The sequence below is a fragment of the Onychostoma macrolepis genome, chromosome 15 (genome assembly GCF_012432095.1).
Source record: "Onychostoma macrolepis isolate SWU-2019 chromosome 15, ASM1243209v1, whole genome shotgun sequence".
Lineage (NCBI taxonomy): Eukaryota > Metazoa > Chordata > Actinopteri > Cypriniformes > Cyprinidae > Onychostoma > Onychostoma macrolepis.
The window spans coordinates 10,314,918-10,329,702 of NC_081169.1; the positions used below are offsets into that span (position 1 = coordinate 10,314,918).

The window sequence follows — 14,785 nt, forward strand, 5'->3', positions numbered from 1 at the left end:
ACTTATTAACTCATCATGTGACGTTTTATTGTGCCACTTATATAATTATGATAATTATCATTATATAGGTAAAAGACAGATTTTGGTCTATCAAACTTTGGTCATAGCCATTATTATTATTATTATTATTATTATTATTATTATTATCACTAAATATATGATTATATCTGGTTATAAGTTCTAAAATATACATGCACCAGTATGGCATCCCATAATAACTAACTAAACTAAACTAAACTAAACTAAACTATACTAAACTAAAAAAGTACAATATTCTGTATATTGAATTTCTGGCAACCAATTCTATACTGCAAATTTATTTATTTATGTATTTGTTTGTTTAATTTAATTTAATTTATTTTGCACTGAAGTTAAAATCTGGTGAAATCTCATCTGCAAATTCACATTGTGAAAAATTTTTAACCAGTATCATATAGAAACCTGTTACATTCAAATCAAACATGGAAGAAAATCTCATTTATAATCTCATATATAAATCACCTAATGTAAACGTCAGTAAAGGAAAGAAGATACACTGTTACTGGAATCTGAACCAATGTATAAATCCATTAGATATTATCATTTCGAATAATCCATCCATTTAACAAACCATCTGTCTTATCTGAAATGTAATTATCATTATTTATATATATATATATATATATATATATATAATTTTTATTTTTTTCAAAGCTAAGCAGAAGCAATGCAATGTGGGCATTATATCCTGTTGCTAAATTCTGAAATAATTTTACAACCTTAAAATCCAGTGTGACCACCCCCGAAGAAAACAAGACGCATTTGGAGAAGTCAATGTGGGCAACCATTGAAATCCATCTGGTTAATCTAAGAAGTAAGCAAATTCACATTTTCTCTGACCCTGTAAGGGAAGCATTTGGTCTCATGGAAAGGGCAAATTCGTGAGTCATTATATGTTTCATTCCCAAATTCAATTTGCCAGAAAGTGCACACTGACGGGTCTCCAAGAAACAAAACATTAGCAACAAAACCAGCACCGAACCGTTAATTTCGAGGAGTGCGGCTGTACTACGTGATTAACAATGTCGTGGTAATTACTAATTAGAGAGTACTAATCTCAAAGAGGTGGAAGGTGGAACAAAGAATTAAGGTATCAACAAACATTGCCTCTGGTGAGCAGACAGAGGCCAGATAACATCGCCACAGACTCTTTCAACACCGCATTCAAAGAAAAAAACAACAATAATCGCAAGAACAGCTCATTAAACCAGCAGAAAAACATGCTGTTGTCTATAAAATATACCTTTTAAGTTATGAGTATCTGCTAAATATTGTTGTAAATAACAAGATATCAGTACAGACACACTAATTTTCCAAGGACATTTCAAGGTCTTTGCCTTGAGGTAACCGTCAAACCAAATCTGAGATTAATGCATTTATCATCCTTATATAATTAATCATTATGTATCAATATTTTGCTAATGCTATTTCTGTTTTAATGGCATTTATGTGATTAAATGGCAAATAAGCAATCAAAACGGACAACCTGCGCGAGCGTCTGTGGCAGCAAAATGTGTTCAGTGAGTTTATCGCTGTGTCATCGGCGTGGAGAAGTGATTAGTCACGTAATGATTTTTTAATTGGCGAAGAAATGAGGCTTGACAAGTCAAAACGAAATGCTAAGTGTGGCGAAGGGGTGCCAACAACTAAAATACTGTGTAATTGCAGTTCAGTTGGACTATTTTTAAATTATAACAACTTAGACGCACCACTGAGAGAAGAAAGTCTGAAAGAAGAGTGTTGGAAAGCTCAGTCATCGTTTAATTGAGCCAAAAGTCATCTGTGCTCTTCTGAAAACAGAGTGGGGTTCTTTATAGTCATTCTACTCTTTCAAAATGTCTGGATGAAGAATTAAATGCAATCAGTAACTGAGACATAATGAAAATAGTGCCTTTTCCATTTTCTAAAGGTGACGTTTTAGCAAATAAAAGCTGTCTTAAAGTGTTATTGAATTGCATTGTCAACTGCATGATGTACACACACACACACACACACACACACACACAAACAGACTGTACAAAACTACAAATCTATAGAACATTAAAAAAAAAAAAGTACAAACCCCAAACTTTTGGTATAAGGTATATATAGTTATTCTAATTTATTCGAGTGTTAATTTGATTATGATAATAAATAAATAATAACAAATTAAATTTATTGAGTTACAATTAGTACAAATGTAATATTGTGAAATATTATTACAATTAAAATAGTTTTCTTTTTTACCATATTTTAAAATTTAATTTATTCCTCTGATGTGAAGCAAGATTCACAGCATCATTACTCCAGTCTTTAATGTCACATGATCTTCCAGAAATCATTCTAATATGCTGATTTGCTGCTCATGAAACATTTCTTGTTATTGTCAATGTTGAAAACAATTGTGCTGCTCAATATATAATATATATATATATATATATATATATATATATTTTTATTCTGTGGTCTGCTTACACCTGCTTAGTATCACAGAGATAAATGTCAGGATGACACCTGACAGCTGGATTTGATTCACAGCTTTAAGCATTGAAACAGGGGAATAAACAACTCAATCCATCTTAACTTTGCATTTCACTTTGCCCCGTCGAACTTTTAACTGCTCTCGTTTCTCAAAGTCATGGAAAGCAGAAGCTTTGATTTTGGGATCAATAGCCACGTGAAGCACCAATCGTTGGCGTGTCAATTTTTCCTTGTCAGCTCCTTTAACTGGCAGACTTTTGAACGGAGTTCCACTGATTGCGTATGACGTTGGCATCAAACACCTTTCTGAGGTCACAGACACCCCGGTCACACACAAATTCGATCAATATTTCATCAAGCGAGTTGCAACTTAATTGATTGCTTAAGTTTTTGAGAGCTGTTTATTCTCTTACAACAAATACTAGAAATAAAACAACAAATGCGCCTCCGGGAACATCCGTATATTCATTTATGTGCTACTCGTATGGATCGTCCAGTGTCTGAGTGCGTAACATTCTCTAGTGCATTGCTTTGCGTGCAACAGCCTGTTCATTTCTTTGACACGCTCTGTCAACCATCTCTTCTGATGTCACAAGGCATTGTGGGGGAATTTTTAGCAACAGTTAAAACCACAGAAAAAAATATCAGTATGATCAATTATTCATGAGACCGTTGCTGTTTCTGAGCTTGAATACAGTGCACATATCCACTGTGTAACAACTATACTGTTTAGTCACCTTGTAGTGTAAATTGTAAATTGTGCATGGCTCCATTATAACCTCTGCTTGACGTCTAGCCTCGAACGGGGGAAACTTACATACTTGGCATTCACTATGGCCTTATGTTGGCATTTGTTTGCAGTCTGAGGTGATACTTAGAAATGAAAGGTACTGATTTTGCAACACAGCCAAGTTAATTATATTTCCACATGAGTGATCGTGAGTGGAGCGTCTGATACATGAAGCTGAGCTGCAAGACATTAGCTGATAACCTCAGGACAGACACAGCAATGTCAACACAAGAGCCGAGTGCTTGCTAATCACTGATTCTCATCTCATTTGAGTGAGCAAGCCTATATATTTCTGAATATCTGATGCAATGTTGACTGTTTCATAAAATATGTTTAGGAACGTTTCCAGTCACCAAAGTACCAAAAACTGATACATAGATAATATAATATAATATAATATAATATAATATAATATAATATAATATAATATAATATAATATAATATAATTAATATAATATAATATAATATAATATAATATAATATAATATAATATAATATAATATAATATAATATAATATAATATAATATAATATAATATAATATAATATAATTTAATTAATATAATATAATATAACATAATTAAAACAACTTTGTGTTACACTAATTTTATGGTCTATATCTATCTATCCATCCATCCATCCATCTATCTATCCATTCATCTATTTATTTATTTATTTATTTTAATTTGTTTATTTATGTATCCATCCATCCATTCATTTATTTATTTATTGATCTGTTTCTTTGTGTTTTTGTTTATTTTTCTCAGCAAGGCTGCATTTATTTGAAAAACAAAAACAGTGTAATAATATTTCAAAATATTACCGTTTTAATTAAAAGTAACTGATTTCTATTTTAATATATTTTAAAGTGCAATTCATTCCTGTGATGGCAAAGCTGATTTTTAAAATCAATATAATATAATATAATATAATATAATATAATATAATATAATATAATATAATATAATATAATATAATATAATATAATATAATATAATATAATATAATATAATATAATATAATATAATATAATAATATTAACAAACATAGACAAACATGTTTAAAAACACTACTGCACATTCAAACAGTGAACTGTGAACTGCACTATACTATTGGTATTTATGCACATACACACAGGATGTAATTGGAAGAATTACAATAAATTTAAATGCTATTATGTTTATGTAAGATGAGGCCGATGTCAAGTACAAAAGCATTTATTGAGAATAATTTTATATATAATTTCAATGACAAAACCTTTTTAGAACAATCAAACTGTTTACATTTTGATTTATTGCATCTTGATAGAATACGTTATAATACTTCCCAATGTGAAAGTTTAAGAAAAAACAACTAATGTTTATGTTTGCTTTAGCAGGTAGAGACACATCAAAGTGAGTGTTCTCTATAGAGCAGATGTATACTCACCCCTTCAGCGAAGTATCGTTCTTCAACCCAGACCGTCCAGCAAACAATGCATACTGTAGTCGGCAGCAAACACATAGACAGTCCCAGCCATGGGGATGTAAAAGGCAATATGTTCTAAAAGCCAGCGATGGAGAACAATTATTGTGCTCCGTTTCCATTGGTTGTAGTAGTGGATTGAGTCCTCAAATATGTCCCGGTAGGAAACGGTTGGATAGTCCTTGGAATACAGTGTGAAGAGTGAATGCTCAGGGGAGAAAGTCCAGTAGGGGTTCAGACAAATTATTCCATATTCCTCCCCATAATCAGATGACCTGGCCAGCTCTGGGACGGGTTGAAAACAGAGAGAGAGAGAGGCCAATGATAAACAAAACACTCTCAAAAGCCAAATGAAGTGCAGATGTCTCAGCTGGTAGTGCAGATTTTTTGGAAATACAAACCCGAATAGAAAACAAGTGCATCTGTCACACTACACAGAACTGAGATGAAACAGAGCTGTCATATGCACCAGATAGGACTGCCGAAACTACACCAGTACCAGTGTGTAAAAAAAAAAAAATATATATATATATATATATATATATTTTTTTTTTTTTTTTTGTGTCAGACACCAGATACCAGTCTTACACTTGAGTAAAGATAAGTTAAAAATTATAATTTACACAATAAATAAATAAATTACAAAATACATTAAATGAACTGTACAATTATTGAAAACTTGCAGGTAATATAATATTAATGAAACAACAGAAAACTTAAAACAGTGTACTTAGAGTACATTTTCAAGATTATGTTTCTCGATGCACTTAAGGGATAGTTACCCAAAAATAAAAAAATTATGTCATCATTTATTCACCCAAAACCTGCATTAATTTCTTTATTCTGCCAAACGTAAAAGAAGATATTTGGAAAAATACTGGTAACTTAACAGGTAATGGACCCCATTGAAAATTACTCTGGAAGTCAATGGGGACCAGCAACTCTGGTTTACACACATTCTTCAAAATATTTTATTTATAATAATGTTAAATCAAAAAATCAAAACTTTGCACTTTTTTTTTTTTTTTTTGCACTTTTCATGAATAATAAATGATAAGCCTTTTTGGGCTATTTGGATGAGTGCGGATCTTTTTGGTCTATTAATTTGTAATAATGTCAAATGGAAAGTAAAAGTACCTTTTTCTGCATGATTGATTGATTGATTGGTTTGTTGATTTAATTTTAATGAAATAAAAGTACTTGTTTTTTTTAATTTAATATTTCAAATTTTTAGGGGATTTTAGGCTATGCAAAAATATTATTTTAACATTCTATATGAAATATATATTTTCCAAAACATGTTTTTCTCTAAAACAACAAGAAAATCAAAGCCATGAATCATGAAACAAGTTGTGTTCCGTATTTGAAGACTTGTGTTCCGTATTTTGGTTCAGCTTTCAGTAAGATTTTGTTTCAATGAAATTTGCTTCCCATTTTTTATTTTTCATTTTTTTCGGTCCTAAGAGCACCAGAGTGTTAAATCATGTTTTAATAATCTTTCATTGTGCTTTTAAAAAGTACACTTATTTTGATGTGTTGACTAACATACTAAAGCAAATGTAAATTAATTGATTATAATTTTTACAATTAAGTTAAATTTGGTTAATAAAAATAAATAAATAATATACAAAAAAAAAAAAAAATCATTAAAACTACATAAAATGCCACACAGCAGATGACTTCAGAAGAGTGAAAAAGAAAGATGGCATTACTCTTTAGGGCTGATGGCTGTCTCTAGCGGGACAGCGGAAGGAGTCATCAAATTTTAAAGTCGCTCCAATCTCGTTGAACCTTCTTCTCGTCGCTGACCTGTGGGCTTGCCGTGTCTAGGGAAGAAAGAAAAACAGCGTGAGGGATGGGTTGGACTGCGTTAGTGACAGCACCGAGGGCAGTGTGCTGGAGGAGGTGAAGGACAGCAGCCTGTCTGTGGTGGCAGAATGGCTATAATGTGTCACAGAACAGATACATATTAGATAATGAACAATCAGCTGATCATAAATACAAAATAAACATGATAAGGTGATCAGGAAGCAGAGTAATCATAGAATAAAGCCTAAATACGATATGAAAATATCAGTAGTTCATACCGATACTAATGGAATTTCATTTTTATCGCATTTATTCAATAGCTACAAAGCAAATAATAACTAACTAAATAAACAGACCTGACTATTGTGGGGGAAAAAAAAAAGTGTGCTTAACTGTATTGAATGTGCACTTCAAATCTTAAAAATTATAAAAAAAATGTACTTGCATGTGATAAAATATTAATGAAAGAAAAGGAAACTTTAGTGCACTTAATTTTTTTTTTCAGTGTGTTATTTAGTGTTACATTTGTTACATATATTTATATAATAAAAATGAAAAAAAAATAACTTTACTATTAAAGATGTGTAATTACAAATATATTTAAATACATGTCATACAAATTTCAATAGAAAAGACATTGACAGCATTTTAGTTTACCACAAATGCTTGTATTTAACCACATTTCAAAGATAACAGAAGTTATTATAACATGATATTTAAAGATGTACTTAAGTGCTACTTGCTTTCAAATAATTAAATGTAATATAAATTTACACTATAATGCACTTTCATTTAATTGCAAGTGACATACAATTAATGTCTAGAAACATTACATCCATACATTAAGTATATTATTATTATTATATTTTTCAGTAATAAATACTTTTGATAATATAAATTATGCTAATATGTACTTATTTTATGCAAGGGGAAACACTGATTCAAGGTTAATTAGTTTTATTTTAAGTCAAAAATATAATTTACCTTCTGAACCAACCTATATACATCAATTTATACCAAAAAAACTATTTTTTAATGGGCTGAATCAGGCAGAAGTGGCTCTTTAAGCTAACAACTGCAGGTTACCACTATGATAAGAGAAATGAGACTAGCACAACACAGGAACACATGTCAAATATACTGCATAATGGTCATTATATTATACAACAGAATTTCACTCCACAATGCTGCAACTGACCAATCATGATGAAGTATTCCAGAGAGCCGTGTAATCCTGACTCTTATGCAGTGGCAAGGGAAAACACATTCTGTTCTGGTACAAATCCTTTTGATTTACAATGAGCAAACGTCTTTCTGATGTCAAGATCTGACAGTACTGTAGCTGTTCAACTAATCAGCAAACTGTTTGTTGCACATGAGGAATAAATACAACATACTATTCCATACACAGATTCCTCTGATGTATTATGTAATATACAAAGCCATTTCTTATGACTACATGTTGTTTATCGACAGTGTGTTGGTGGGATGCCATTTTTGGATCGGTAGCTATACAGAAATACAATCCTGGGAGGTAATTGTTGGCACTTTTCATGAATCCATTGTTTGTTTGTTTGTTTGTTATCTGTGAAAACTTTTATATATGTTTAACAGAGTATTTTCATAATGGAGACGTTATGTTGTGACGACATTAGGGGATTCACTTGGGAGCCACAATCATCTCTGACTTTAAGAGAATACGGCAATGAATATTGGCAAGTGGATTTTGCATACCTGAGCCATTCCCTGTGCACACAGGTATAAATAGGCGACAGGTGCATCCACTCATTAGGTTTTCCGCTGAGGAGCCGAGAACGTGTCCCTGGCACCCAGCGATGGTTCAAAATTGTGGGATGGGGACATAACGTCTCAGATTCCTCCATCAGGGAATGAGGGTTACGTACGTAACTGAGACGTTCCCTATCTGTCGGTCACTACGAGTTATGTTGTGACAACATTAGGGGTCCATGGAAAGCACCACAACCTGAACCCCGTCACAACCTTATGGCATTGCAAATGTTGGCAAGCAAGCACGTGACAGACAAATGACAGGCAAAGGTCGTAACCTTCTCATCGCCCCAGCGCAAATTTGCTGACATTGGTATCCACAGGGACCACAGGTGAGTACAACGCTGCTGGATATAGCCAAGCCGCTGTTCCTTTCACCACAGAAATCAGAAGGGATTTAAACCTTCAATGAAAGATTGCTTCAAGTCTTTCCTATTTGTTGTTACAGCTCAGCAGTAATGACGGAGAAGTGAGCCTTCCGGAGAAGGGCGCTACGGAGGCCACATCCTGCCCGTAGGGAGTTGACATGTGGAGGCACTGATATGGACTGACCCAGGACTGGGGCAGTACTACATATGAAATTGGTCTCTGAGTCAGGTCCTACCTGAGGGATGGAACAACCGCCAATAGAGACTGACATAATGGTCTGTCAGAGGGAAAACACGGGTTTGCCAAGTGGGAAACCTTACCGTGGAAGAATACACACATGGGATTACCCGCAGGGAATCAAGCCATATGGACACCTAGCCCAGTACAGGGGCTGATCGGAGAGACCCGGGCAAGCTAATACCAATACCGGGCCTGGCGTCAGACTGCTCCGCCCAGTCTGACCGCCGGGGGTGCTGGAGGAACTCCACCAGGGTTCGCCATCGGGGCAACTTTACTGGAGGAGAAAAAATGTGCTCGCATCCCCGGGTGAGGGGGAATGGCGCAGCAAGCATGACCCCGGCCAGCTCTTCCCGCCAATTATCTGTTACCCAACACACGGGTAGAGACTGGCTCAATACGGAGACTGTAAAATCTTGCGAAGGTGTTCGGTGTCGCCCAGCCCGCAGCTCTGCAAGTGTTTGCCAGAGAGGCGCCGTGCGCCAACGCATAGGAGGAGGCAACACTCCGTGTGGAGTGAGCCCTCACCCCCAGGGGGCACAGCTCGCCTTGGGATTGCTACACCAAGGCGATGGCATCCACTATCCAGTGGGCCAACCTCTGCTTGGATACAGCCTTCCCGTTCTGCTGACCTCCGTAGTAGACAAAGAGCTGCTCAGAGCTTCTGAAGCTCCGGGTGCAGTCCACATATATGCGCAACACTCTTACGGTACACAGCACGCCAAGGTTGGATCTGCCTCCTACGAGGGCAGTGCTTCCAGTTTCACCACCTGATCGCAGAAGGGCGTGGTGGGAACCTTGGGCACGTATCCAGGCCGGGGTCTCAGGACAACGTGAGAGTAGTCCGGCCCGAACATAAAGCACTCTTCGCTCACCGAAAATGCTTGGAGGTCCCCGACCCTCTTGATGGAAGTGAGCATGGTCAGGAGCGCTTTCCTAACAGACAGGAACTTCAGCTCGGCTGAATCCAACAGCTCAAAGGGACCCCTCTGAAGTCCAGCCAGGACGATAGAGAGATCCCAGGAGGGCACCAGGGGTGGCCTAGCAGGATTTAACCTTCTGGCACCCCTCAGGATTGTGCTTTCCCAGGGACCGGCCGTCCACTGCAACGTGATGTGCTGCGATAGCAGCCACATACGCTTTCAAGGTGGAGGGTGACAGCCTACACGCCAACCCTTCCTGCAGGAAAGAAAGCACTACTTCAATCGTACATCTTTGGGGGTCTTCTCGGTGAGAACACCAGATCGCGAACAGACTCAACTCCAAGGCAAGAGCTTGCCTTGTAGAGAGGGCTCTGGCTTGAGTGAAAGTGTCTTCCACCGCTGGTGGACAAAACACTCAAGTCTGCCGCATCTCATCCAGGAACCACACATGGAGGTTCCAAGATCTGGACGCAGGACTTGCGTAAAACCCAAGGCCAGCTGTGCGCCAGTGTGTCCGTGCCGAGGGGGCCTCGTTCAGGGAGTCATACAACTGGCCGTGGGAGGACTTGTGGGAGGCAACCAGGCTTACCTGTGCTTCCCCGAATTGACTCCAGAATAGCTGGATCATCTCGGGATGGAGTCGCCATTCTCCGGGAAATGTGAGCTGTCGTGAGAGCACATCGGCTGCACGATTGAGCTCCCCCAGGATGTGGACGGCACGCAGCAACTTGCGCTGCGTCTGACTCCAGAGGAGGAGATGGCGGGCGAGTTATGACAAGCGACGTGATCGTAGACAACCCTGCCAGTTGAGACAGATGAGACAGCTGCAGTGTTTCCGTGCGGACCAACACGTGCTAGCCAAGCAGCAGCGGCCAGACCGCTGCAAGGCTAGTAGCACTGCCAGCAACTCGAGGCAGTTGATGTGCCAAAGCAGTCGAGGCCCTGTCCAGAACCCAGAGGCTGCCTGCTTGCTGCATGTAGCACACCAGCCCGCACTGGAGGCATCCATCGTGACAACGACATGCCGAGACACTTGTTCTAAGGGTACTTAGACCCGTAGAAAGACAAGGTCTGTCCAAGGGCTGAATGAGCGGCAATGCGTTGGTGTGATGGTCATGTGAACTGTATCGCGGCACCATGCCCATATTGGGACTCGGGAGTGTAACCTGTGCTGAAGTGGTCCCATATGAAGCAATTCGAGCGGCGAGACTGCGGCTGCAGATGCTATATGCCCTCTGAAAGTGTTTCAGTGGTACCACTATTCTGCCTCTGAAGGAACTCAGGCAGGTCAGCCTGGACTGGGCACGCTCGTTGGTGAGACGTGCCACCACACTCACCGAGTCTAACTCCATACTGAGAAAAGAGTTTCTCTGCATGGGGGAGAGCTTGACCCGAAGCCCTAACTGGCTGAGGTGCCAGAGCACCAGGTCCCTGTGATCGCACAACTGTTCTCGCGCACGGGCCGATTGCATCCTTTGCCAGGAGGACAGCAATCTCCTCGTGCAAGATAGGTGCATACCCTTGAGCCAGCAGCGGAACGGAATAATGATTTTCCACCCGACTCTCCTCTGGGGGAAGGAGCGGCACTGTCCTCACCGTCTCCTGAGAAAGAGCAGCTTCCCACATCTCTGGGTTGCCCGTGTCTGGGCCGCTTCATCGCCTCCCTGGACGATTTTGGGCTGGCTGGGACAGGGGGGGCCCCGCACTCCTGCAAGAGACTTGACACGCCGGCCTAGGTGATGATTCAGCATGGGGCAGAGCAGCTCAGGAGAATGCAGGAGGGCGCCCACGGCGACGAGCAGACTGGGGGCTGGCCCGCGACGGAGCGGTGGCAGATGGTGCATCACGCCTGGGCAAGATGTGTTGGATGGCCTCAGTCTGCTTCTGTACTGCTGAGAACTGCTGGGCACAGTCCTTGACAGTGTCACCGAATAGTCCAGCCTGGGAGAAAGGAGCGTCGAGAAAGCGCACTTTGTCGACATCGCTCATCTCAGACAGGCTGAGCCATAGATGGTGCTCTTGTGCCACAAGTGTGGACATTGCCTTCCCGAGGGACCGAGTGAGGATGGGGGAGGCAGACGAGCAGCTTCCGTCCGAAAAAGGGGCTGTCCACAAGCTCATCAGCTCCTCGTGCAAGAAAGGGGCGAGGTTGCGAGTCACGGCCCGTGCCGAGGAACCAATCATCTCGCCGTGAGGGCTCGGGCCTGGGAGTTGCGCATGCATCCAGCCCGATGCTTGTGGCGGCCCTGGAAAGCACGGCCGTCTACTCTGGGTGACACCCAAGGGGGCAGCCCCGCCGAATCTTCATCCTCAGAGGACGACTGCCCATCCCCCGATGCTGCTATCAACATCTGATTCTCAACCGGTGCGACAAATGAAACGCTGGGCACGCCGTAAGACGGCACAGCAGAATCACCAGGAAGCTGCACAGAACAGCTTCTGCGGGAGGAGTGAAAGGTCCGTGGGGACTGGCCCGGCAGGAACGCTCTCACTGTAACCCTCTGATCGCCCAGAGCACTAGCTGATGGTTGTCTGCTTGTGGCAGAGAAGCCAGCGTAGGTAGTGACAGAGGGAGCCCCTCCCATCCCTGTGAGGAGAGAGAGGCGCGATCACAGCGCTGCCATGGTTACACGCTCAAAATGAAAGCATAAACAATCCACAAACGCATATTCAATGTGCTGGATGTCCAGACACTGAAGACAACGATCGTGGCTGTCGACGGATGATAGGAAACGACTGCAACCAAGAGGACACGGCCGGAACGGCGTCTTTAAAAAGACTCAAACTGACTGTGATTTGCTCTTTTAGGAAATCTGCTCTTTTAGTTGAAGTGCCCAGGGGAATCGCTGCAGACAGGGACACCACTGTTCGCACCGTGACGCCAACCAGAGCAGCTTCCAGACAGATGATGAATGGCTTTTTGGAGATCAACATGTTCATCCACTCAGCTCCGAAGCAAAAATCTGATTATACCTGTATGCACGGGGAGTGGCTCAGGTATGCAAAATCCACTAGCCAATATTCATTGGCGTTTTCTCTTAAAGTCAGAGATGATTGGGGCTCCCAAGTGAATCCCCTAATGTCGTCACGACATAACTCATAGTGACCGACAGATAGGGAACTTTTATTTTTTATGCGATTAATCTTGATTAATCGTTTGACAGCACTAATATATATATATATATTAGTGCTGTCAAAATTAGTACGTTAACACAGGCGATAAATTTTTTTCAGTTTAACGCGTTAAAATTATTTAAAGCTGTTAACGCAGGGGCGGGGCTAGGGTTGGCCACCCCACTCATAGATGCTACTTCGGTCTCTTTTTTCTTGACATGGAGTGCATTTATTCAGTCGAAGAATGTCTTTACAACCACATCAAACTGGAGACGTTTCAGACGCACGTCACGCGCTTCCACTTCACTTCTGTGCCAGGCGCGAGACAAATGAGCACGGAAACGATACTGTGCTCGTAGCGCGTTCTCTTGCACGCACAAATGTGCCAGCGTGCGCTGTAGCCTTTATCATTTCATTTCAAAATGCGAAATAATCTACGTGCATGCACTGTCGTGGTCAGCTAAGTCATGAAGTTACCATAAAGGCGATTAAAGCTGCCTCAAAACTAAACTATGCATGCATGTAATATGGTATATGAGTCACATTTAAGAACATGTCTCTGAAATGGTTTTCGAAACTGTTCTAGAGCAGCCCAGCACCGTCTCCCTCATCTAACACACCCGATTAAACTCGTCAGTTCATTAGTAGAGACTGAAATGGGTCCGAACTGAAAAGGTAGAGTTGTGAGAAAATACAATGTATGTCAGATCCGTGTCCTGTTCAGCAGCGGCAGCTCTTAAAGAAATAGCAGCCAAAACAACCTAATAACCAGCTGCTGTGATGTATGTTTGACAAAGAAAAAAAAAAAAAAAAAAAAGAGGAAATCAATAACTTTTATAGCTTCACGTAATCATTTGTATTTAGTTTAGAATTTAGTGTTTGATAACGTTATTCAATTTCTGTATATTCCTGCTGAGGGGCACAGGAAGCTAAATATGACATTTATTATAATGTGACTGACTGTCAATGTGAAGATTGTTTTAAGTTCACTTAAATTAGAAGTTATTTTTAAAGTCTAATACATTTTAAAATTGATAGCTCCTAATTATAATGTATTGTTGAATGGCTATAGTCAATGGTTAAACTATTAGGGGAATATTTTTTATAGGGAAATCAGTATTAATTGGTATCAGTGATACTGGCCTTCAGTCACAAAACGATGACATTAAAAAAATATTAAAAATATACTGTCTTTATGTTGTTTGTACATTAATTTGAAGATTGAATGTTTATTCAATTATTTCAATATAATCGATTGACAGCACTAATATATATATATATATATATATATATATATATATATATACACACAAAAATTTTGTTTTATCTACTGAGGTTCCCAATGAACATTTTATGAAAGTTATGTCTCTCATTTCACTGGCCATTAACTGAAAAGAAAAGAGCCTATTTCAGGTCCTGAAAAAGTTCCTGTCTGAGCCATCATGCTCCTTCAGATATAATACTATTTAATTCACATCCTGTGCTAACTTAGTTGACTAATGATTACTTTTAATTCACGGCCATTAGGTGCCTGGGTGACTGACGGGATCAGGAGAATCATGGAAGTTCACCCTTCTGCATCAGCAGCTCTTGACTGAATGGACTTTATCGATTTAATGATTTAAGCATGAGGTCTTCTTGAATTCCATGAGCATTCATCTAGAAACTGCAATTACCTGATTGGACTCATAAATCCAAATTCCACAAAGGAAAAGCTCTTTAAGGAATACCTGGACGTGGCCCATTGAATCAGGTGAATAGCTCTATTCCTAGCAATTACAAGAGTCTATAT

The 14,785-nt window shown here is 39.5% G+C and overlaps 1 protein-coding gene across 2 annotated transcripts in view; it reads right to left on the minus strand.

The window, feature by feature from the left end:
- The window catches only part of zgc:172282 (leucine-rich repeat and fibronectin type III domain-containing protein 1-like protein), a 139,553-nt gene that overhangs the window by 4,204 nt on the left and 120,564 nt on the right, over positions 1-14,785 (minus strand). For both annotated transcript variants that reach the window (XM_058799113.1, XM_058799112.1), the window contains exons 5-6: positions 6,466-6,579; positions 4,718-5,038 (exon numbers count right to left, since the gene is read on the minus strand). In XM_058799113.1, the coding sequence (XP_058655096.1) occupies positions 6,512-6,579 (68 nt within the window). In that variant the 3' untranslated portion in view covers positions 4,718-5,038; positions 6,466-6,511. The remainder of the gene's footprint in view (positions 1-4,717; positions 5,039-6,465; positions 6,580-14,785) is intronic.